The 24,926-nt window shown below is 39.2% G+C and overlaps 3 protein-coding genes across 8 annotated transcripts in view; 1 reads left to right on the forward strand and 2 right to left on the reverse strand.

Moving 5' to 3' along the window:
• The window catches only part of cerkl (CERK like autophagy regulator), a 32,893-nt gene extending 30,943 nt beyond the window's left edge, over positions 1 to 1,950 (reverse strand). The window contains exon 1 of the mRNA XM_084907552.1: positions 1,648 to 1,950. Within this exon, the coding sequence (XP_084763678.1) occupies positions 1,648 to 1,787 (140 nt within the window). The 5' untranslated portion in view covers positions 1,788 to 1,950. The remainder of the gene's footprint in view (positions 1 to 1,647) is intronic.
• Positions 1,951 to 5,164: 3,214 nt separating this feature from the next.
• On the reverse strand, positions 5,165 to 10,481 carry neurod1 (neuronal differentiation 1). Its single transcript, XM_084908428.1, has 4 exons — positions 10,372 to 10,481; positions 8,899 to 9,172; positions 7,351 to 7,580; positions 5,165 to 6,286 (listed from the first exon to the last, which is right to left on the reverse strand). The coding sequence occupies exons 2-4, from the start codon at positions 9,159 to 9,161 to the stop codon at positions 5,724 to 5,726; spliced, it is 1,056 nt and encodes a 351-aa protein (XP_084764554.1). The 5' UTR covers positions 9,162 to 9,172; positions 10,372 to 10,481; the 3' UTR covers positions 5,165 to 5,723.
• Positions 10,482 to 18,208: 7,727 nt separating this feature from the next.
• The window catches only part of itprid2 (ITPR interacting domain containing 2), a 50,417-nt gene continuing 43,699 nt past the window's right edge, over positions 18,209 to 24,926 (forward strand). For 5 of the 6 annotated variants that reach the window (XM_084954829.1, XM_084954832.1, XM_084954831.1 and 2 more), the window contains exon 1: positions 18,209 to 18,326. The gene's annotated coding sequence lies outside the window, so the exon portion shown is untranslated. Of the gene's footprint in view, positions 18,528 to 24,926 lie in introns of all 6 variants that reach the window. The other variant, XM_084954830.1, reaches the window with a different exon arrangement.

The following is a 24,926-nucleotide window of genomic DNA, read 5'->3' on the forward strand; positions in this document are numbered from 1 at the left end:
TTGCTGTCCTTACAGGAACTAAACATCTGCCATCCCAAATTCTGTTCATTTGAACTGCATGATAGCCAAGCAATCCTCCCTATGATACACCTTTTTCAATAATCTTGGATAGAGTTTACTTGTATGTATTACATTTGTCACGTAGAACCAGTCGCAAAGTATGAAGTATAAACCATACATTTGATGGACTTTTACCTGACGACACAACTTCCAGGGAATAAACTGCACGATGTATGAACAGAGTGTGAAGAGCTACTAGTGTCACTGCACTTTCTTTTTTTTTTTAGATGTGTCACCTCTAATATAAAACATGTTTATGTTTAGTAAACATAACAGCACACTTCATATCATTTTACTCTATAAGTGTTTGTCACATATCTGTATTTTTTTTGTTTATAATAAAGTTTTATGTGATCTGCCCCAGGAATACAGATGTGAATTAGCAGTTTTACTATAATCTGGCATGTTTAGATTTTTGTCCCTGTTAAATAAAAGAAAGAAAGACAGAAAAAAGTCTATTTCAATGCAATATTAATTCTGTAACTTTATTGTTAATGCGTTCTAGATCCTTCCCCAGGAAATTGTGAATTGTACATCATTTTTGTAAATTCTGATGAATGCTCATCAACCTTTTCATCAACCTTATTTGTACCTTTTCATCATTATTTAGTCTTTATTTCTGCAAATGACAACACAAACATCAGGCAAGGTTCAGCATATAATGGAAGATAATGCAGTGTGACTCTCAGGCATTCTGCACTGCTTTAAAATAGCTTTTCTAATTTAATAACCCGCTGAGTGTATATACAGACAGGAGCTACTCTTTAGTCTTTCTTTGTGTTTGCTAATTCTGTGTTATCTGTTTGAGGAAGTAACCTGATTAAATATGCTAACAAGGGGACTGATTATCAGACTTTCTCTGAAAAGTGCTCTAATATCAAACTTCCTCTCTAGCTCCTCTTTGAATCCTTAAGCTAAATTGATTCAATAATGAATAAAAACTACGAAAAAACAAATCTGTGGTGAAAACCAAAGATATGCACCAAGTACCAAGACGTTTTGAAAACAAGAATTAGTTTGGTATGAAGTTGTGAGCCAAACAATTATTATTTATGTTGACATACTTCATCTCCCTTTATGAAACATAGTGGGAGTGTACCAATTGCTGTCCATCAGTCATAGCTTGCTAGCAGGATTAAAATGTGTCACTTGCATGCAATTTCGCTTTTCTTCATAGACATTTTAATTTCATTTATTTTATTGAGCATAAACAGTTTAGAGTCTGTTCATAACCACAGTGCACAGCCATGTGCTTTGCAAGGTCAATTAGTCAATTTTAAATTGTTTTTTATGTTTAATATGTATTATTTGGGTTGTGGGAAATAGTACCTCAATAACATGTCTAAACCGGAAGAGTAACAGTTGCACGTTGGCACAATCGTTTATTTATTTATTGACTTTGTAAGGATTTAACTGCTGTGCTTTTACTTTGAAAAGCTTTCTGAAGAGACGGGTTTTGACTACGAGTAGTCGGCTCTTTCTCTCCTCTGCCATGTCACTTTATTGCATGAACCGAGACATGTGTGGGTCCAAAACGTGGGTCTGTGTATAATGCGACCCTGGAGGAAACCCACAAGAACCACTCACCTCTGCACCTCCTGCTCAAACTCCACCTGCTCCTCTCCTTCCCGCTGCTCCTTCTTTTTTTTCCCACTCCGCTTCGTTTTCTTCTTCTTCTTCGTGCTCTCTCGCTGTTCTCTCTGCGGCAGCTCCTCGGGCTCCGACATATCTACTGTTTATTTACGCACAAGCAAATAAACAAAAAACAAACAAACAACAACAACAAAAACTCTACCGTTATGAGTTTGATACCCTCTGATAAACACGTAGTAAGCTGATCACGGTGTATTTCCGGGTCTTGTCGCTATGGCAACAGGCAGCGGCTTTAGTTTAGCGGACTGGCACAGTTCGAGCACGCGGCAGATTCACTGGTGTGTAATCAACAAGCGCGCGCGCGCACCTCTGTGAGCTTCAAAACTCAAGTTTGTTTATTGCTGCATTTTAGTGTGAATGTGATTAGCAATCCAAATTTTTTAATTATATTTATAGGAGTCACTGGAGACCAAAATATAATTAACATTGCAGGCTAAACAGCAGAACAATTATTTTAAAAAGGTAGACCTTACCTTTGACACCTTAAATAGCGTTAAGATATTTCAAGAGTTTGGTATTTTATGTTTCCATGTTGTTTTATTTTTCAATTTTTATTTTTCACTGTTTTTAAAACTGGGAATCAGTAAGCTAGCACTGTCGCAGGCTAGCTAGACTGATTAACAAGGTGCAATTGTAATGTACTACATGACAGTTAAGGAGGATTTAAACTTTTATTTTATGTAAAGTTAGCATTTTAATCTAATTGTGTTTTCACATCTATAGGTGTTTAATCTGTTCCAAAACAGGTGATACATCTGGCCAATAAGCCAACTAAACATTCTCATGTGTTTGTAGTTACAGACTTGGAGTTCACTTGGAGAAAACACAGACATTCTAGCACCTCTAAAACGTACTAATTAGTAGGTATATTAGCATATCTTGCTAATTTAATCTATACACAAACATAGATTTGCAGCTAATTTCTGACCACAATATGCTATGATAATATAACTTTCATGTATAATGGAACCAGTGGAAGTGATTCGTCTCTTAATAGACGCTTTCACTCTGTCATCTTCTCCAGTAACTAAAGACACAAATAAAAGCTGCGTTTAGATCCTCCCTCATACTAAGAGACAAATAGTATATTTAGCAAAAGCCAGTTAACAGCAAACAGAACATAAAGCATCAATACTTTTGATATGACTGCCTGCATTTTGATCCATCCATCCAATTAATTATAGTCAAGGCATGAGTCCCCTTATATGCTATAATAGACGGCCAATCAAAGAGGAAAGTGACTCTGGTATAAACACCATATTATGAGCCACAACACAAACGTGTGTGTGTGTTGCTGACAGATGGCTGAGTTAAAGCTGCATTAATCAGTGTTATGATCAGCCAACAGACTGAGACGCAAAACCACTATCACAAAGACTTGTGCTAATACTGTTAATTAATAATACTGATAATACAGCTGCTGCTGCTGCTAAAGCGAAAGCTACCTTCTGAGTGTAATAACGCATTTGCAGTTTCACTGTGAGCAACTTACACAAGCAGCCGTCATTGAGATTTTTTCCAGAGCTCCACATTTGCCTTCACAGTGTCCCTTTACTGGAAGCATGATTATTTTGAAGTGAGGTTTTCAGAGCTTCCAGATATTTAGGATCCGTACCAATAATTACAGCTTCCACTGTTTGACTGTTGAAAAGAGCCTTTGACACTTGTTTTTACCCTTTCTCTGATTTTCTACCTGCTTTTACATCGTCCTGTCTAATGAAAGTAAAAAAACAAACAAACATATTTTTTACTTATATAATCTTTTCTTTGTGGTTTCAATTCTGGAGTTCTGACCAGGATTTATTTATGCTTTAGTTGAAGTTTCTCTCATTATTATTCCATTTATTCCACCAACAGGAAGGCTAAATGGTGGGATATGGCCACCATATTGTCCCTGTTGACTTACACACACACACACACACACACACACACACACACACACACCAATACTCAGCAGGACAGCAGTGTGTGGGGAGGGGCTCTCATGCATAAACAAGATCATTTTCATAAATTAAAATCTTGCTTGCAGAACGAACATCTGTGCCCTTCACACACACACACGCACACACACACACACAAACACACACAGAGAGAGAGAGAGAAAGAGAGACTGTAATCTGAGTTTTGTCCTTTATTTGGCGTGATAATGTCATTAGCATGATTTCCTCTGGAAGGAGATATGAATTTCTCCCTTGTGTGTTTAGTGTTGTGCAAGGAGCCTAAACACAGCCGTCACATGCAAAATTTGTGACGTTATTATGACATCAGATCTTGTGGGAATTTTTCAAGAATACTCGCATAGCTGCGAGCAGCCAATTTCTTCCTCTTCAGGCTAAGCACTCATTACATTGCATTAAAAAAACACCTAACCTCAGTTTAAACCCCTTAAACAGCAACCTTATAAGAACTCAGATTTCGGGATGTTGATTTGGTTTCCAAAATTTAACCTTCAGTATTTTTGTCTAGACCAAGGATGTCAAACTCTTTAAAAATGTGGGCCACTTCACATCAAAGTTGGTTGAACCAGTGAAACTACAGTAAACGTGTAACCTTACAGAGAAGGTTCTGGTTAGTCATTGCTCAGATAGTCCTGTAATTCCAAATTTTTAAATATAAAGTTTTCAGTAATTTACAGAAGCCTTGTACTTTGATGTAGTATAGATACAATGGGGGATGGAAGTATTTGTCAATAGGAAAATGTGTATAACTTGTGAAAATACTGTTAAAAGTCCCAAATCTATGCACTTCTACACATTTTATAAACCTGTCCAGTGGCCTGGGTTGTAGTCTTTTGCCTGATCTTATGTTTGGCACCCCTGGTCTAGACTTTCTGAAACTGAAGGGTGTTTCCAATAGAAAAGACTAAGAAAACAAAAGATTATTCACATTAATTAGGCTGAATAAATTCTTAAAAATACATCAATATATATATATAATGATGTATTTCATTTGAGGTATCTACCCACTAGCCACTTTTATTAGGTATGTATTGCTAGTAGTGTGTTGGACCCCCCTTTTATCTTCAGGACTGGCACAAATGTGTAAAAACTCCTCAGAGATATTAGTCCATGTTGGCAGGACGGCATCATACATTTGCTGCAGATTTGTCAGATCCACCTTTATGACATTAATCTCCCGATCCAGCACATCCCAAAGGTGCTCTGTTGGATTGAGATCTGGTGACTGTGGTGGCCATTGATGCTTGGTTTGAACTTTAGCAGGTCACCTTGAAAATGTCTAAATTGCTAGATGCATGGAGTTGCTGCTAATATGGCTGATATTTCCATTAACGAGCAGTTTAACAGTATATACCTTATAAAGTAACCACTAAGTATTATATACTGCTCTAAAACAACAGCAGGACCAAAACTGGCATGTTATTTGTATCTAATGACATTGTGTTTATTTGTTTTGTTGTCTTTCTGCACATAATGAGAGTCTCTGAGACGGATCACATTGAATCCCTTTTAATAAAAGGTATTTATAAACATCTATCTTATAAAATATGAACAAGAGTCACATGAAATGTTAACAGAACACTACAGGAATGTTATAAAAAGCAAAAAGTAAAAAATCACATAAACACTTCGGCTCATCACCGGCCCAACGCTGCCTCACACACTGACCCAAAAATAGAGAAATCTTTATTCTTTCAACATTTGGAATTATTATACTGAGGGTCACTCAGATTTTTAACAAAATTGCATAGTTTACTCCAGATTATTGCTCATTGATTATTGATTATTTTTAAGTGATAATATGGATAATAACGAGACATTCAGAGAGCGTCTCCCGCAGGATGAAGTGCTACAAAGAAGGTTACATCGAGGTGACATCTTTGCGACGTCGCCGTTGTCAGGATGAGTCGCAGAGCCTGACGCAGACAGAAAGAAAAAAAGCAAGGACAGACAGAAAGACAGCTTTAAAACGATAGAAGTACACAAGACTGTCTTTCCATACAAAGGTCTCTCTGTCTTCATCAGTCTCTCAGTCCTTCGTCCTCTTCTTCCTCAGGAGTCATGGAAGATGGCGTTCAGCTGGGCGTTCATCAGCCGCTCGTGGTGTGAGTGTCCGTCAAAGCCCATCAGCCCGTCCACTTGTAGGTCACCACAGCGTGGGTTGGAACCCCCGCTGCCATAGATGGCAGGGTGTCCTCCAGCTCCCCCGCCTCCATAGTGCACACTGAAGGAGAAGCTCTTGTCGTAATCGGTGGCTGCAACGGCCTCGTGCTTGAAGGACGAGGAGAAGTTCCCGTTGATGCTGAGCGGTGGGCTGAGCGGCGGGTCAAACGCTGGGCCGTCTGACACGAGGACGCCATCAAAGAAGGGCTCCAGTGGGCCGTAGGGTTGACCTTTAACCTGGTGGAAGATGTGAGAGGGGTCCATGGTGCCGTAGGGAGGGCTGGGCAGGCCGGCCGTAAGCCCGGGGCTCTGGTAGGGAAAATGTCCGGGGTAGGAACTGGCACCGACAGGGGGAAGGTGAGCCGGCAGGTCTGGAGTCTGCTCTGGCAGGAACGTCCGAGGGTTAAGCTGCAGGCAGCCCGCCACCAGATTAGTGGTCGGCTGAGACAGACCTGACAATAGAAGGACAATGATTAGTCAATACTGATCAATACATGCTGGTCATTATTTCTTTATAGCATTAAATAGTTAATAATTAGTGCTTGTCAATACTTGTTAATGACTATAAACACAGTTTATTGGTATCAGTCTATTGTCACGAGGATCATTTATACATGTTAATAAATATGAATACCTGCTATTAAATGTAATAGAAGCACTAGTTAACTAATCATCCATGTACTATAATATTGTTTTTTATTAAGTTGAATTTAAATATTATAACTGTATGCTGTAATAGCTGTTAATAAATGCCAGTACATATTAATTAATGCTATTTTTTGAGAATCTTAAAATTGTGACTAATTAACTAATTTTATTATTTTATGTAAAAAAAAAAACACAAGCAAACAAAACGCAGAGATGTTATGCCAAAATTTAGTTCCATAATGACACCTACAAGGTTATTGAAAAAAAATCTAATTAGTACTGCTGTTTGCAGTCAAGTAATTTCTCTTTTTTTAAACACATACAGGGCTAGTTTAATAGACATAATCTTATACATGAAATCAGATGACCTCATCCCAGAAAAATCTGCATGCATCCACCAGTAAACTATGAATAAGTAGATGAACCAATGAGCTAAATGTGGCTTGTAAAAAAACCTCAAACCTCACGAAACACATTCACCCGAGACATTTATCGAACTAATTTCTTTATGAAAACTTTTCAGGAATTTTGTTATTTTGCATTACACGTATTGACGACTTCACCTCGTTGAACCACACTCATTCATTATAAAAACTACCTACTCATGAGACATCATTAATTTTACCTGTGCTGCTCCTACTGTGACACTTATAAATATTTGTTGTAAAAAAGCTGTATTACAGTCTCATCTATCAGCTAAACTGTCACACTAAAGAGTGTAAGGAGTACACATGCTCATTGTGCCCAATGGGAAAACGCTTCCTGGGTAAAAATCCTTGTTGTCCCTTTATGTTTCATAATCAGAGACCAGACTGGGTCAGCCTTCGGTCCAGTCCATTGTAGTCTGTTATTGTTAGGTGGGATTTACCTTTGCAGAGCGCCTGGACGAAGCTCATGAGGTCAGGTGCCTTTCCAGAGCGCAGTATCTCGCTCAGGGCCCAGATGTAGTTCTTGGCGAGGCGCAGTGTCTCAATTTTTGATAGTTTCTGCGTTTTGGAGTAACAGGGGACGACTTTTCGCAGACTCTCCAGGGCATCGTTCAGGCCGTGCATGCGGTTTCTTTCCCGGGCGTTAGCCTTCATCCGACGGACCTTAAACCTCCAAAATACATGAAGCAGATTCATTGTTAGCTGGGTTATCTCTCATTTCCTCTGAAACATCTTAGTAGTGTTCATTTTTATTCAGTAACCTTTTGCATAAGTTTGCAAACAATTGTATGTAGATGTAAAATGTTGCATGTTGTCTCACATTGATTTTACTCTGTGTTCTGGTATTTTGCAAGCACTTACTGATCAAATGTACGTAACAATTTTCTGCTAATCAAAATCTGAACAAAAACATGATATCCAGAGAAAATTGTGGCAGATGGCTTGATTCAATATGAGCTCCAACACAGAGCCGCCTGTAGTGACAGGTTCAGTGAGGGACTTCATTAAACTGTGGGAGGAACCTGTGAAAATGACCCTCAGCGCATTTCTTTGCTCCCCCTATTTATTTATGTATCCAGTTATGTTTCTATTTAATTTGTAAGCTATAAGTTGCTATTTCTTCAATGATTCAGCACACACACACAGAGCCTTTTGACATCAGCTGTGTGTGCTGAGGATGAGACTAAGTACATGCTAAAGCAATTATTGTGCATACAGAATGAATGTTGATGATTGACAGGCCCTGTAAGTTTTAACAAATGCCCACATCTATCTTACTCCTAAACAGCACTGCACAAAACGACAGAAACGTCTCTTGATTGAAAACGCAGAATCGGCATTCATTTAGAAAGTTGCCTTACAAAGGACATTTTAAATGAGCACAGTTTAGTGACTAAATTTGTGAGTCTTATTTCATTTTCTTTCCTTATAGTTTGAAAAATTTGAAGTATTTTCTATTAGATGTCACTGTACACAGACACACTTTTAGGACGCCAATGTTCTTAGTTTCCCGGTGCCGTGTTTGTGTCTGCAAAATAAATGTTAATACTATGTGATTTAAAAAAACAATTCTTTGGTTAAAGATGAATCCTGTTCATGTCTATAATTTTCTGCATTTAGAGCTAAGAGTAAGTTAGAGCTTTAAAAAAAAAAAAAATTACATGTATGTGAGCCAAAACACTGACCTTCATTATAAAGCATAAATCTATCTATCGATCTCTACAAGTGTGATCATAAAAAAATGCAGAAAACTACAAAATTAAAACTAGAATTTCAACCATCCTTTGAATATTTTTATTCCTGTTAAGCGGTTTTGTGTCTTTTTAATAGTTTAATCCAATGCAAGTGATTTCTACTGAATGGGTCCTGCTTTACAGAGGTTGAACCTTGTGAGACTTCCGCTAGTGCAACTTTGGATTTTTAATTTTTAACTTGAAAGTGTTGCTTTCACATCACACTGAGAGCAAGCAGAGGAAAAGAGAATCTACCTCTGCAGACGAGCCTTTGTCATCTTCTTCTTCTTGGGCCCTCGCCTTTTGGGTTTGCTCTCCCCGTCTTCTTCTTCTTCCTCCTCTTCCTCCTCTTCATCATCCTCCTCATCCTCCTCTAGATGATGGAGGCGGTCCTCCTCCTCCTCCCCTCCTCCACCTGTAACTACTTCTGCACTCCTCTCTCTTTCTGCAGGGCTGCAGAGCTCCTGCTGCTCATCCGACTCCACTGACATCTGCTCCTCCAGCACAGACCTCGTCATGATGCTGATTTCTGATGGAAAACAATTTTAGCTGATATTAAAGAATAATAAAACACTCCTGAAAGTTTGCTGTCACACTTAAGCTTAACAGAACAGAGAACAATTAACAGTTTGGGATTTTAAGATTTAGTCCCTGACTTTAGAACATTTGGGTAGAATTTTATTTAGATGGTCTTTATTTAAATAAAACAGAACAAAGACGATGAAATTAAAGGAGCAATTGGACATTTTAATTTACCCGCTGAAAGACAGAAAGAAAGATCCTCTGTTGAACCGAATCCAATATTAAATATAAATGCCAAATATAAACATAAAATGTGCAGACAAAGGTACCATCTCTACAGAAGAAAAAAGAATGTAATAAAAGAAAACTGCGGTGTTAAGAATGGCTGCACAATTAGCTACAAGGCGTGTTTTCATATTTAGATATTAGAATCTGTCGGTAACACCCGCGCAAAGGATTGCAAACTGCCTCCAGAGAGACGCAATCACGTCTCTGTTCAGAATTTTTTTTTAATGATTTAACAGAAAGCGTTTAAAATATATCGAAACTCTAAATAAATATATATATTAAAAAAACATTTAAAGTATTTAACAAAGTGTGCGAAATGCGAAAGGCATTGTGTTACAGCTTATTGATAAAAAGTGTAGTTTTTTATAAGGCGAAGTTACAATAATAATAGTAATAAAATAATAATAATACTAAGACTTTCTTTCTGCTGACTGGTTCCGTTAGTTTAACAGACCGACAGACGGCTGCAGGTGAGCAGACATTCGGTACTAACACGAATATAAAATACAATCGAAACTCAACGGATTAATAATTAAATTACGTTTTTTATTTTAGGAAAAAGTGTGTAACAGATTGGTCAACAAACAGGATAAAAACTCAAATATATAATATATAAACCAAAAAAAAAGAAAGAAGGAAACTGTTTTTAATTATTACAAAACAAAAATTACAGGCTTTTGCTTTTGTTTTTTTAAACTGTCCTTTCTAATTGTCTATACATTAGATGAGACGAAATAGGCTATTTTATACATTGGTAAGTAAAGTGATCATTAACGTTCTAATAATTAATTAAAAAATAATTTTAAAAAAATGAATCACAAATAAGAAACCGTATTCATCATTCCCAAGGTCAGACAACGCCGAGACCCAGCAACCAGAGGAATTCGCATATTGATTATTATTCAGTTATGAACCTACCTGCTGTAATGAGCCGCTGTATGTCAGATCGCACGCATCCCGCGCGCTCTGTCTGCGTGTCCGTGCGTGATTGTGCGTGATCTGCTATGAGGTTTCTGAGGTGTGTGTGGGATGCTGCTGGTTTTATACTCAGTACACACACGCAGCGGGGTTTGGTGGGGGTAATTAGCATATTGAGGCCCCGCCCTCCTGGCACGCGCCATATGGTGCTTGCGTCATTAAAACGGCCTCGGGGATCACGTGACAAATCTTCCATTTGTGCCATCCAGTCTCTCTCTTTCTCTCTTTCTCCCTCTCTCTGTCTTTTGTGAGGTGAGTTGACCATCTGTCGCCACAACATCTACGCATGCGTAGATTTAAACTTACTGCTGGAAGGCAAGTGTTGCATGTGATGATTGAGGTCACTATAGGCCTCAAAGACTTATCATTGCTGTCTGTTTTTAAACGTAAATGATTTGTAAATGATTAGGCGACAGCTTCTCACCTGTGGCTCTGAATCACAGCTTACTTGTCTGACAGGTAACAACATCTTGAGCTGTTGAAATGTGACTGACCCCGTCTCTTTCTCATGAATAATTAACAAAAATACCTCCAATCTCCGGCTGAGGAGATACTCATAGATGGGTCCTAGTGCTGTTTGATTCTTTATGTATATAATAAACATGTAGAGGAAAGACTCAATAGCTGTAAGAACAAACAAAACTTGTGTGCCTGTAAATATTTTGTCTGTACCTGGATTACTTGTATTCAGATTACTGTTGAGTTTAAATTATCTGACCTTTTCCATCCATTCATCCATTTTGTGCCACTTATCCAGATCTGGGATTTCCTCCCCCCAGTTATCTCCTTCAGCTCTTTGCACTGAGGGGCATCGCGGCACTTCCAGGCCAGCTCAGACCTTCCCTACAGCATGCCTTGGATTTGCCCCAGGGTCTCCACGCAGCTGGAGATCCCTGAAACACCTAGGAAGCATCCAGGAAGCATCCTGGTAAGATGCTCAGTGTGGAAAAGTAGCAGCTCTGAAGTAACAAAGGGCCTCTTTGCCACTTGTATCGGTAAACTCATTCCTTTGGTCACACAACGAGTCATTCAACAAGTTCACTTTACATTCTTTCTTCTCCACAACAGACCCACATTACTGTTCAGTAACATAGTCAACGTCTTACTCTATAAAGCCAGTTAGTTTGTAGAGCTAAGTGAATGCAATAAAACTCAGTATAAATGGAAATTTTTTAAAATTGTTTTTTAAAAGGCGTGTGTACAGACCTGCAACTGTGGCACATGAACGTGATCCAATCAGTTCAATCAGGACAACATATTATACTAGTTCTTCAGGGCCTTAATGATGAGGCTTGATCAGACGTACATGACCGTGACTCTCTATAGAAATATAATATAATATAATAATATTGCCATGTTCATCTACGATGTCAGAGGTTTATTATGACTCATGGCTAGTGATAGTGCTTTTGAATGCAACAGTCTTAATGAGAGCTTAGAAGGACATGAGGAGGCTGAGATGGTAAATGGCCTGTATTTGTATAGCGCTTTACTAGTCCCTAAGGACCCCAAGGCGCTTTACACATCCAGTCATCCACCCATTCACACACACACATTGGTGATGGCAAGCTACATTGCAGCCACAGCCACCCTGGGGCACACTGACAGAGGCGAGGCTGTCGGACACTGGCGCCACCGGGCCCCCTGGCCACCACCAGTAGACAACGGCCCAAGGACACAACGACTGAGACTGTCCAAGCCGGGGCTCGAACCGGCAACCTTCCGATTACAAGGCGAACTCCCAACTCTTGAGCCACAATCGCCCCCCCCCAGATGTCGGGTATTGAGGTTGGAGGAATTGTCTTGTCACTTGAACAATCTGGAGCAACATTAGAAATGTCTTTAAAAATTTCTGCCTTTATCCCTGTTTTAAACAGTTACTGCGTCTCCCCTCTTTGTCTTAAGAACAATGTTCTTAAGACAAACTTTTATGGGCCACCTTTTTCTTCAAAGGTGGCCCATAAAAGTATTTTCTAGCATTAGGTCAGTCTTGGTCAAACATAATCATAGGGAATGTTTCCACTACATGTTTGACAAAGTCAATAGAGAACAGAAGAAGAGCTGGAGGAAACCAGTAGGCCAATAAGAAAAAAGCAGAGGACTTTGGACCAGGCTGCTCTGCGGTAAAGATGCTGCTATGGTGATGATAGAATGGTTGCTAGGTGGTTACCCAGTAACTGTGGAGGACCTGTGTCTGTCCACCGGTTTGAACCATCTGACATCTAATGGTTAACACACAATCAATGCTTCAGTCTGTCTGCTGCTTAGTTCAGCTTTAAATAAATATGAAACTTTATCCGATCAGATTTATAGCAGTGATAATAATGAAAAAAAGAATCAAAGTTTTCTCTTTTTCTGCTTGATGGATTTTTATTGCTTTAAATGTCTTTTAGTGAGGTCCGCGCTTAGAGTTTTATTGCATTTTAAATGCAGAAGGTGTACTATGTTTACCTGACATGTTCACAGGACGCAGAAGCGACCGAAATGAATGAATCTTCTCTTTGGAGCAAAGCTCACAAACAGCACAGAAACTCACTGTTGAATAATCATCAATATTCCATACTGCCAGGTGTGTGTGGGCGTCTGTGCGTGTATGTAGAAGGTCAGATTGCCTTATTCATGCAAAAAACGCACACAATAGTATCTAGTATCCAGGCCACACCTGAATTAATAAACAGAGAAGTAAACAGACAACAAAGATTCATTAGAACACATAACAACAAAGAAGAAGTTCACCCCTTAAAAAAAAGAAATGAAGAAATTATAGAGAATAAAATTATCGCACAACTCTAGAAACAAGACAAACAGCTCTGCAAGAGCAGAACTGCATTCAGCTTTAATGTAGTTAAAATGCATTTGAAAATAATATGATGGTCATAAATAAGCAAACTGAAGGCCGCTCCATATTTACACGTGACACCAAGAGGAAGAAGACTGGTTTTTAGAAACATGTTGCGACATAAAGCAGAAGCACCACAGGAAGTAGCTGCAGAACAAACATCCAATCACAGTCAGTCCCCTACACTATTTTTTTAAAAGTTTTTTTCTTTCTCATTCTTTTGGTAGGTGTGACTCAAACTGTCATAACTCAACGTGTTCCCACATGACATTCAAAGTAACAGCAGATTCCTTCTGGAGGCGTAGCTGAAAAATTCTTGACATTTTTAAAAACTTTAAATAGGGAAACTTTACTTCTGACGCATCTCAATACACAAAAAGTAACAGTATGAATACAGCAATGCAAAAATGCAATCACAAGCGATCACTGCACAAACGGGCAATGTTTACAGTGTTTCCAGGGGCAGGAGGAATATCTTGTGCCAGTTAAAGCATAGGCTGCATTTTTAGAATCACTTAATCGACATGTATGTTTATACAAACAATTACTCAGCATGGTATTACAGTTGGGAACAGTATAGTCATAAATACTCAGACTCCATTTATTCATCTTGGAAGCTTGAGCAAGATCCTCAAAGTGTCATCACATGCCACCTGAAGCATTTGCTTTTAACATAAATGAAGTACAGCAAGCTCTAAAAACAGGTGTTTTAAAGTGCTCATGCATTGCACATCATCATCATCATCATTATTACAAAGCTCATTCCTGATTATGTGACCCAAATATCTGACTTGAGTCTCCATGAGAGAAAAAAAACTAGCTTCTTGTCCTCTTTGGTTGTCGTGCTCTAAGGATCATTAATAACCATCCATCCAGCATCATGCTTGTTTCATGTTTGTTAGAAAGGTCATCAATATACAAATTGATGAGAACAGGTGACAATGCCCCACGTGGTCGGACCCTAATGGTTACTAAAATGGGTGTAGGTGTGCTCCATCTGATCTGTATAGTTTAATGCAAATAATCTAGGATCCTTATCACATGTGAGGGGACGTGTTAGAACTTGAAAACAGGCAGCAACAAAGCCTCTCAGTGCAATAGTGTTTGGTTTCCATCTGGTGCTCATATGTTGGTACTGCAGATTAAAAAGTTCAAATGTTTCTTTGAATTCTTCAGAATATCTATGAATAATAAAAACAAGAAGTGAACATTTAGCCTCTACACTGACTTTCATACAAAAAAAAATCTAAACACTTGAGAAGTATCTGAATTGATTTCTCATCAATATGATCTTGAGCCAAGTCTAATTATTGACAAATGCTGTCTGATTAAAGTGTACTTCTCATAGCTCTTTTTCACCACACTGAGTGATCAGTCACAGCACCAGCTGGGTAATATAAACAAATGCTTATATTCAGGTCATGTCACAGAAATAGTTAAAGCAAAATCCTTCCAATAAAGTCTGGAAAATCTGCTTTTTCTCCTTCTTTCAGTCATTCTGTTGCTGGTTGCGTACATGCTTTGGGTCCTTGTCTTGTTGCATGACCCAAATCTCATGTCATAAAACTGCCACCTTGATATTATCCTGATATTTCGCGCGTTTACTCAGTGGATGCAAGGTGTTCATGTCAGAAGGAGCAGCCCAAAGTCACAGTTAGGAAAAGTTGTATTTTTCTTCTGGATACATAAACCAAAATCTTAGCAAGTTAGAAAGAATTATGCAGGTGTTTTTGCTATTAGCCTTTTTAAAAATTGAGATGAAGTGGTCAGCTGATTAATTAAAATAAAAGCACTTTGTTTTGATTTAAATGTTCACAGTTATTAAGCTAAAATAATACAGATTTTACTGGTATCACCAACAGGTTTTCTCTCTGTTGGAGTGTTTGTCAGTTGGCAACGTTATTAAAGTGAACTGAAATAAATCAGCTGTTCCCTTCCCCGAAGGGTCACGACAGCAGGTAGCTCTCCATGTTTGATTTGGCAGGGTTATACACCAGGTGCACTTATTAATGCACCCTCAAAGGTGAGTGCTGTCTTGAGATGGAATCGAACCAGCAACCTTTCAATTGCTGCTACACATTTACAGTGAACTAAAACTACATTACAAACTAAACCTGGGGGGCGGGAATCAATAGCAATTAGACTGCATAACACTTTGGAGGGCAAAGCAAGAAATATGAGAACGCAATGGGGATATTTTTAATTAAAAAATAATTTATATATATATATATATATATATATATATATATATATATATATATGTGTGTGTGTGTGTGTGTGTGTGTGTGTGTGTGTGTGTGTGTGTGTGTGTGTATATAAAAAAAAACAAAAAAAAACACCCATCTCGCCCCTGCGGGCGGTTTATCCTTCAAGCTCGGGTCCTCTACCAGAGGCCTGGGAGCTTGAGGGTCCTGCGCAGTATCTTAGCTGTTCCTAGGACTGCGCTCTTCTGGACAGAGATCTCCGATGTTGTTCCCGGGATCTGCTGGAGCCACTCGCCTAGCTTGGGAGTCACCGCACCTAGTGCTCCGATTACCACGGGGACCACCATCACCTTCACCCTCCACATCCTCTCGAGCTCTTCTCTGAGCCCTTGGTATTTCTCCAGCTTCTCGTGTTCCTTCTTCCTGATATTGCTGTCATTCGGAACCGCTACATCGATCACTACGGCCGTCTTCTTCTGTTTGTCTACCACCACTATGTCCGGTTGGTTAGCCACCACCATTTTGTCCGTCTGTATCTGGAAGTCCCACAGGATCTTAGCTCGGTCATTCTCCACCACCCTTGGGGGCATCTCCCATTTTGACCTCGGGACTTCCAGGTTATACTCGGCACAGATGTTCCTGTACACTATGCCGGCCACTTGGTTATGGCGTTCCATGTATGCCTTGCCTGCTAACATCTTGCACCCTGCTGTTATGTGCTGGATTGTCTCTGGAGCATCTTTACACAGCCTGGTGTGATAGACCCCAGCCTCTATGGATCTTGTACTCAGAGCTTGTTCTTGTGCTGCCATGATTAGTGCCTCTGTGCTGTCTTTCAGTCCAGCTTTGTCCAGCCACTGGTAGGATTTCTGGATGTCAGCCACCTCCTCTATCTGCCGGTGGTACATACCGTGCAGGGCCCTGTCCTTCCATGATGGTTCCTCGTCTCCCTCCTCTTTCTTGGGTTTCTGCTGCCTGAGGTATTCACTGAGCACTCGGTCAGTTGGGGCCATCTTCCCAATGTATTCTTGGATGTTCGTTGTCTCATCCTGGACTGTGGTGCTGACACTCACCAGTCCCCGGCCCCCTTCCTTCCGCTTAGCGTACAGCCTCAGGGTGCTGGACTTGGGGTGAAACCCTCCATGCATGGTAAGGAGCTTTCTTGTCTTTATGTCAGTGGCTTCTATCTCCTCCTTTGGCCAGCCTATTACCCCAGCAGGGTACCTGATCATGGGCAGGGCGTAGGTGTTGATGGCCCGGATCTTGTTCTTACCGTTCAGCTGACTCCTCAGGACTTGCCTGACCCTCTGCAGGTACTTGGTGGTTGCAGCCTTTCTAGCGGCCTCTTCATGGTTCCCATTCGCCTGCGGGATCCCCAGGTACTTGTAACTGTCCTCTATGTCTGCAATGTTGCCTTCTGGTAGTTCAATCCCCTCAGTTCTGACTACCTTCCCTCTCTTCGTTACCATTCGACTACACTTCTCCAGTCCGAACGACATTCCAATGTCATTGCTGTATAGCCTGGTAGTGTGGATCAGTGAATCGATGTCTCGTTCACTCTTGGCATACAGCTTGATGTCATCCATGTACAGGAGGTGGCTGACAACTGCTCCGTTCCATAGTCGGTATCCGTAGCCAGTCTTCTTAATGATCTCACTGAGGGGGTTCAGGCCTATGCAGAACAGCAGTGGGGACAGAGCATCTCCTTGGTAGATCCCGCACTTGATGGTGACTTGTGCTATGGGCTTGGAGTTGGCCTCTAGTGTTGTACGCCACATCCCCATTGAGTTCCTGATGAAGGCTCTTAGGGTCCTGTTGATCTTGTACAATTCTAAGCATTCCAGGATCCAGCTGTGGGGCATTGAGTCATAGGCCTTCTTGTAATCAATCCAGGCAGTGCACAGGTTGGTCAGTCTGGTCTTGCAGTCTCGGCTGACTGTTCTGTCTACCAGTAGCTGGTGTTTTGCACCTCTGGTATTCTTGCCAATCCCTTTCTGTGCCCCACTCATGTATTGACCCATGTGCCTGTTCATCTTAGCCGATATGATGCCTGACAGGAGCTTCCATGTAGTACTGAGGCAGGTTATTGGTCGGTAGTTGGATGGGACCGGTCCCTTCTTGGGGTCCTTGGGGATCAGGACCGTTCGACCTTCGGTTAGCCATTCCGGGTGTCTCTCGTTAACTAGCAGCTATATGTGTATATATATATGTATATATATATGTGTGTGTGTGTGTACTTTTTTACATTTTAAATGATTAATAATTAATATATTTTGTTTTCACTAACTGATCAATGTATTCTATTCTATCTTTTTAATTCAATGATTGTTGTTTTCTTTGGGATTAATAAAGTTCTGTGAAATTATTTCACAAAATAATTTTAATACCCAATCCTGCAGAAAATGTTGGTTACAGGGAGCCTTACAAGATCTTCTGTAACTAGTTAAAATGAGTTAAAGCAGTACTGTGAGGTTGTTTTTACATATATATGTGTGTTTGTACTTCAAAAACAAGGCATTTGATTCTTTTAATCTCACTGGATTCTAGCTGATATTACATTATGTGTGCAGTCAGTAAATATTAAAGACAACAGTAGCCATTAAAGACGACAACAAGCTAGGATATGTGAAGAAAAAGGGGGTCCGGCAGGGGTCGCTGTTCCTCCGCCGTACCCTTCTGAGGACACACCTCCTGCCCTCCCCGTCGCCGTCCTCCTCCTCCTCGCACGCTACTTGTCACTGCTTCAGCAGGTTTCAGGAAGCGGAAGCGGGAATGTTGGAGTGTTTATTAGAAAAGTTTGGTCAACTTTGACACTTTGGGATTTGAGGCGCAAACTGCGGAGGAACATGACGGTGAGTGACCGGGGCGCTCACGGCGCCGCTGCCCACTGCTCTGCGACTGTTTGAGAGTTTTGGTGAGGCTGCTGTCAGCCCTGTCCTTCGTGTCATAACAGAGCAGGAACGAGTGAACGGGATCAAAAAGTGGGCTTGATTTTACAGCAGGAGAAGAAAGTTTGCTGAGGATTTAGAAGAGAGGCTGCGCAGGCTTGAAAAGTGAGTTTAAAGTCGGTTGGATGGTGTTCAAACCGCACATATCTGAAGAAAAGTGACTCTTCAGTGGGTGTAAGATAGGTCTTCATCTGTGCGTGAGTGAGTGTGTTGCAAACTGTGGCGTGTTAAAAAAAGCTTATTGACTAACAAGCTGTCGGGCTGTGCAGTGAATTGCGGGCTCTGAAATGCTGCTGCTGTTTGTGATCACTTAAAGGTGTACCTAATCCACATAGCTGAATGCAGGGTTACATTTCTGAAGGAAACTTTAGCATCAGATGATTTTATTAGTCAGCCTGCAGGGAGCTGATCAATAAGTTTTAGTTTCGGGTGTGTGTTTGAACCTTGGGAAATGCAATCAGTCTAAAATCAAAATAACAGAATTCACTATGACACGACACAGCAGAAAAGTTTACCAACTGATCATCAGCCTTGAAGTCTTATCTATGAAAAGTTCCTTTTTGTTTAGTTAAACCAAAATGATCTTTGGTTTACCGACTTACTTTTTTGCAATATATAAAAAATCTAAGCTTATCTTTTTCTACTAATAATCATTTTAATGTTAATAACTTCAGGGTTTGTTTGTAAAAATGTATCTTACGTTTTTAAATGTCCACATTATTGTAAATGCTGTTGGTCAGGCTAATATAGTAACTTATTAACAAATAGTAGTAATAATGTTGAAAAGACCAAACCTCACCATCATGCTCTTCAGGCTGAAATATGTGATTTAGTTTAGAAAATGGAAATGCTTTCACCTGCAGTGCATTCTGTGGCGTAGTTATGTAAAAGTACCAAAGCCACAAGTGGTGGAAGCTTCCTGAGTAAAGGATTTTTAAGTGCCAAAACTAGAGATGCCTAAAGCAGGCAAAGTACCTGTGGCGGTATGACGTGCTATTATTAGCAGTGATGCATTCATGTTTAAACACATTATGCTCCAACTCAGGTGGTTAAGTTGGAGCTGGTTTCTGTTCTGTTTCTGCATTGTTGAATGTCAGTCTGCTGGTTAATTTCCAAATGCATTCACCGATTGCTTGGTAACATGTAAGAAATGGCAGTTCCTCACCTGCAACGCATTAAACCTTGAAATTATTCAGTAAATCTATTTCAGGGCAAGCAGTAAATCCCCACATTTATAAAATGTTTGATATTTTTGCATGAAAATGACCACAGTCATCATTTTTTAAAAGTATATATTAAAACTATTGTGAAGTTTTTATTCAGTATTTGAATTTACATTAAAACTAGTGTTAAATATAGTGCAGTAATTACAGAACATGTCTATGAAATCCAAGTGCTCAACTGTCCCCTGTACAGGTATGTCAAGTTGAACACGCCAACTTTATTTGTCGCCTCACATGCTTCACGAGCGTTCCACAGAGTAATGCTTCTGTTATCGCCGTGTACGGTGACCACACCGATCCTGGAAAAAGTGGAGGCTTGTGTTGCGTTTTGCAGTTCGACCTCTGAGTCTGGCTTCTGTCAGAGTCGACAGGTTAACTTAACACTGAGGCTCGATATTCCTGCAGTCAGTGGGTCATCCTCTTCTCTCAGAGATGACTAGTTTACTTTCAGATAAAACAGAGAAAAGCCAGAAAAAGTTGACAATTTAAACAGATTATTGGACAACCAAGAATTTACCCTTGCTGAAATGTAATACAACTCAAAGAGGAGTCATTTCTTAAAGCTAAATGTGTCTTTTTTCCTTTCTCCAATAATAAATTTACGTATATTATTCAGTCGCCTGCATTGTTTTGATTTCCAGAACGTCCTTTTCCAGGGCCAGCTCAGATCTTGTAGTACCCTAAAATAATATTAACTGAAATGACTTTTATTATAGAGATAATAAATACCAGAATAACTTAATTATATTTTTAAAGTATTTTTAAGTGTTTTAAGTATTTCATTAGTTCCTCATTCAGTTTTCCTGTGCTTGAGTCATTTTTTAAAACATAATATTCCAGTTCAAAACTAGATCTTGAAGACTAGATATTAATATCTGCGCTGCAGTCACTTCTCAACAGTGAAGCAGATGCAAAAGAAGTGTCGTATTTAAACTCGACATAGAGCTGAAATAAAGCCATTTGAATGATTTCGTTATTAATTGATAATGCTGTTTTTTAAGCAGAATGACCAGATGATTCTCACTTATGGTTGTCCTCTGCTTTTCTTTGTTTTATGTGTTGACCAAAAAAATCTTTAGTTTGGACAAAGGGAGAAATGAAGTGTAAATGTTAATAAGTAGTAATAACATCTCTTTGTACGGCACTTCTCGAAACCAGTGTTACAAAGGGCTTCACAGAAACACGGAATAAAAAAAAAAAAAACAAGGTGGGAGGAAATTATAAAAAGGATTTGCATCTAAATTCAGATGGGACAGTCAAGACATCAAAATGTAAATAAGATACAGTGTGATTCCAGTATAATGAATGTCTTAAAGACAACAATAACAATCTGTAAGGTAAAAGAAAAGATGGAGTTAAGCCAAAGATGTTTATATATAAAATCTATGCTAAAACTTACAAAAACGTTTCACAATCAGTCATCAGCAGCGATTTAAAAGAAGACCGTCAAAAGGCGGACATTCCAGAGCCGAGGAGCCCTAACTGCAAACTCTCGATCGTCTTTTCTCTATAAGCGTGAGGTGTGCGCTGGTTGACCTCCTTTGCCTTTAATGCATATTTATGTCATATTAGAAATAACCAAAGTTAAAATAATGATGCCAAAAACTCAGTTATAGTTGTTTTGTTTTGTTTTTTTTCTGCTCTTGGATCTGTATGATGTCACAGAGAGCCGATATCTCAAATATGGTCATATGAGGAAAATGCTCTGACTCTTAGAGCGACAATGGCTTGTTTAAGACTGTGGACCAACTAAATAACCTCTCACATGAGGAAAAGTAAGCGTTTTTAAACATTTCAGTTTTTATTAATTAACCATGTCAGATATTGGAATCTTTAAAACGTTGGCATTTCTAGGTAGAAAATTGTGTTTAATGATTAATATTCCAAATTGGATGCAGAGTCCTTTTCTCTGCATCTTAAGTGGCAACATGCGGTGTATGAAAATGTAGACTTCACACTCCTGCATCAGCATTTACTAGTTTTTTTTTTTTGTCATGATCACTGCATTGTTGACTTGACGGAGCTTCATAAATGCTGCTGCAGGCTTAGGCCAACAGTAACTCCTGCTCTGCTGGTTCAGTCTGATGTATGACTTGCTTTAATGGAAGCTCTGTGACCACAGCATCAGTTTGTCTTGAGTTTTAAATGGAATTGTTTTATATTTGCAGAAAAATCTTAATTCAAAAGAGCCTGTCGCTGGAAGTGTTGCGAATGTCAAAGCTGAATTCTGTAATGACTGCTGTTATCTCTAAAGGGCAACGCTAAAATTTCTTCATGACCTTCTTTAAATTATGAGGAACTGAGGGCACTCTGAGTTAAAGATGACTTGGAGGATGAAGAGTGGTTGACCTGCTAGCCACTGCTCCTGTGTCACTCTTGCTGTGTTACTGATGTGTTTTAAAGCAGCTGATTCATTCTGTCCGTGCTGTCTGTGTTCTTGCAGCTGTTTTCAGATTGTCCACTTTGTTTTGCATTTACAAGAGAATTCTAAAAATAGTTGTCCCTCGCTCACCCCTCATCTTTCTTTCTCTCTCCGTCTGTCTCTCTCTCTTTCTCTCGGACAGGAAGTTGTTCTGTTCTTCATTCTAAACACTCGTTTCCTGTTTCACACGTTCTCTTTTAGATTTGGCTTCATGCTCCTCCAGGCTTCTGCCTCTTCCTCTCCATCACTCTCCTCCTCCCTTCAATAACTCCATGAGCACTATTTGACTTTTAGCTCAGAACTTTAGTTTTTAGTGGGTAACTTTTTACACAGTGGACTTTATCAGTAAAAGTGACTCAGCACAAGAACTGTTAGAAATTTAGTCCTAGGTGTTAAAATTGTGAATACTCGGCTCTTGTAAGTAAAGTCAGGTCAGTATTTGGAATAAAAAATGAATAGCTGCGCAGCAGGATACATATACCATGCAGTTACATTCTGAAAGTCAGTAAATTCCTTTTGAAGCTGTATTATTTACTGTGAAATGTAAAGGTAGCTGTTCATTAACTTGCCTATGTTGATGATTAGCCACATTGCTAGCAAACTGCGCACCTGCCTGTTAGCATTCTTGGTGTTATAGCTGTTTTGCTAAGTAGGCTAGCTAACAAATAAAGCACTTAGTGAAGACCTTAAGATTTACAACACAACTATATTGGCACCCAGAGTTTTAATGTGTTTAGTTCTTTATTGTCTGGAAGCTTTTAAAACAGCGTTTTAAGAAATGTAATATTCTGCTGTGCAAGTCACGTTTTTCACCCATTCCTTCATGTAGAAATGGCTAAAAGCTGAAATGTTATAGGGTCATTTTAATATTAATAGTTATGTAGCTGCAAAAAGTGAAAACAAAGTGTCACACAGAAAAGGAAAATTTGCATAGTTTTATTTTCATACTTGCTTTGGATTCTGCTCTAACGTGGAATGGAAAATGAAAGGCCCGGGTCCACCTATACACACATCCATATATTTTTAGTACACAAAACATCAACTCCAGAGCGACTCCTACATTCAGTCTACTTCTTAATCAAATTATTGTGTGACTTTTAAGTGGCACCATAGAGTACAGAAACAATCGGTGTGTGTTCATTTTGCTTGATAGTGATCTAATCAACTAAAAGAGAATTTTACAACATCCGTTTTGACTCGCTGTTTGGGTTTGACTCCTGTTTGTTTAAGAAGTGTTTGAGTGTGCGCAGTCACATGTACTTTTGGATTTGTAATTGTTTCTAAGGCTATTTCACCACATTGGCAAGTTGAATTTATTTAACTGAGCTTAAAAACTTTTATAGTCACCAGTCCGATCATCTTCATCAGTTCTTACTAACTGCTTACAGCTCTCTTCTCTCGGGATGTGTCTTGCCTCCCTCTTTTTAATGCTTTCCTGCAGGATAGTTGCCTGCTCGCTCATAATGTTGATGCTTTTTGTCTTCCTTACATATTCTCTGGTGAATTTTGAATTCTGCAACTTTTCACAGAGTTAAAGTCATGTGACAGCTGGTGTGGCGGCAGGATTCCCGCAGCTGTCTTTATTGCAAACCTGAATGAAATCTGTGTTACAGTTGACCTGTACGGTATGCACAAAACACAAAACATTATTTGCCATCAGATACCAATCTGCCGTGTATTGAGGTCAAACAGTAACTGTGTCATGTGCACATTGTTGTTTTTTCTTTTTTTGTATGCCATGTAATGCTAGGTGTTTATCAAAGTCAGTATTATACATTAAGAAATTCATATATTAATCTAAGATGCTTTTGATTGTTGGGTCCCAGTAACTGCAGCATTTTAACAGATTTTATTTTTTTAATTGTTTTCTTCTCAGATCTATAAACTCAATGAAAATCATTTGTGTTGTTGCACAGCTGCATATCTTCACTTGTGCTAAACTAAAACTCTTAAACTTGCAAATCCATTGACTCACTTTAAAAAGGTTTTGATTGTCTTTCAGGGTGTTTATGAGCTCTGAAAAGGAAAATCCTACAAATACACATGTAATGAGGTCAAATGCTTAAATAACAGGACAGATTTACTAATACTTAATAGGAAAACCCTCTTTTGGTTTTTTTTTTTTTTTTTTTTTGATTCAACAACGAGGTGCAATGTCTGTTTTACTACTGAAAAGTAGTTGGTTGAGGGATTTGTGCCAGTTGAACTCTTCATTTATTTGCAACCGAGTGGGAAACTGTAACAGGTGGATGGCTCAAAGCTGTGACCTTTCGTCTTATATCTCTTCCCTAAGCCCCTTTCTGCTCTTCAGTAACACTAGTACTTGTGAAACTGAGCAGAAGTAGGGGTTAGTAGACTGAGTGGAGACCTTCAAAAAGCAGCTAAAGACATTTTTATTTCAAAAAGCTTTTAATTAGACCAGAGTTTTTATGATGTATTTATGACTGTATTGTGTTTTTACCTTGTAAAGTACTTTGTGACACATGTCTGTGAAAGGTGCTATATAAATAAACTTTACTTACTTACTTAGAAGTAGAATGTTAAGTTTTTAGTCACCTTTTAGCAGGGAGGTTGGTACATAATTAATCTGTTTTGGTTTTATTTATTTATTTTTCTCAGCAGTGTGCACACAGAGTGATTTTCATGTAGATTTTTAGCTTAGGTTTTTTTGTGTGTGCTTGTGTGTGTACTCTATATCAGAGCCATATATACCATATTCAAATGTCTGTCAAAATGCAGCTGTTAATTTGATTGTGTTAAGTGTGTCAGACTTTAATAAATACAAGCAGCCTCACGCTGCTTGCAGGAAAAAAACAGACGGATGCACCCATTTACACATCCTGGCGCAGTAACTTACCT

This window comes from Perissodus microlepis, chromosome 16 (genome assembly GCF_051167445.1).
Source record: "Perissodus microlepis isolate ML-2025 ecotype Zambia chromosome 16, ASM5116744v1, whole genome shotgun sequence".
Classification (NCBI taxonomy): Eukaryota; Metazoa; Chordata; class Actinopteri; order Cichliformes; family Cichlidae; genus Perissodus; species Perissodus microlepis.

What these genes read in the sequence shown, in the direction of transcription:
- neurod1 (XM_084908428.1), bottom strand. Translation starts at nt 9,161, where the DNA reads ATGACGAGGTCTGTGCTGGAGGAGCAGATGTCAGTGGAGTCGGATGAG. An exon ending in ACAAAGGCTCGTCTGCAGAG is followed by an intron (nt 7,581 to 8,898) that starts GTAGATTCTCTT and finishes TGTATTTTGGAG; the next exon opens with GTTTAAGGTCCGTCGGATGA. An exon ending in CGTCCAGGCGCTCTGCAAAG is followed by an intron (nt 6,287 to 7,350) that starts GTAAATCCCACC and finishes TTCTATTGTCAG; the next exon opens with GTCTGTCTCAGCCGACCACT.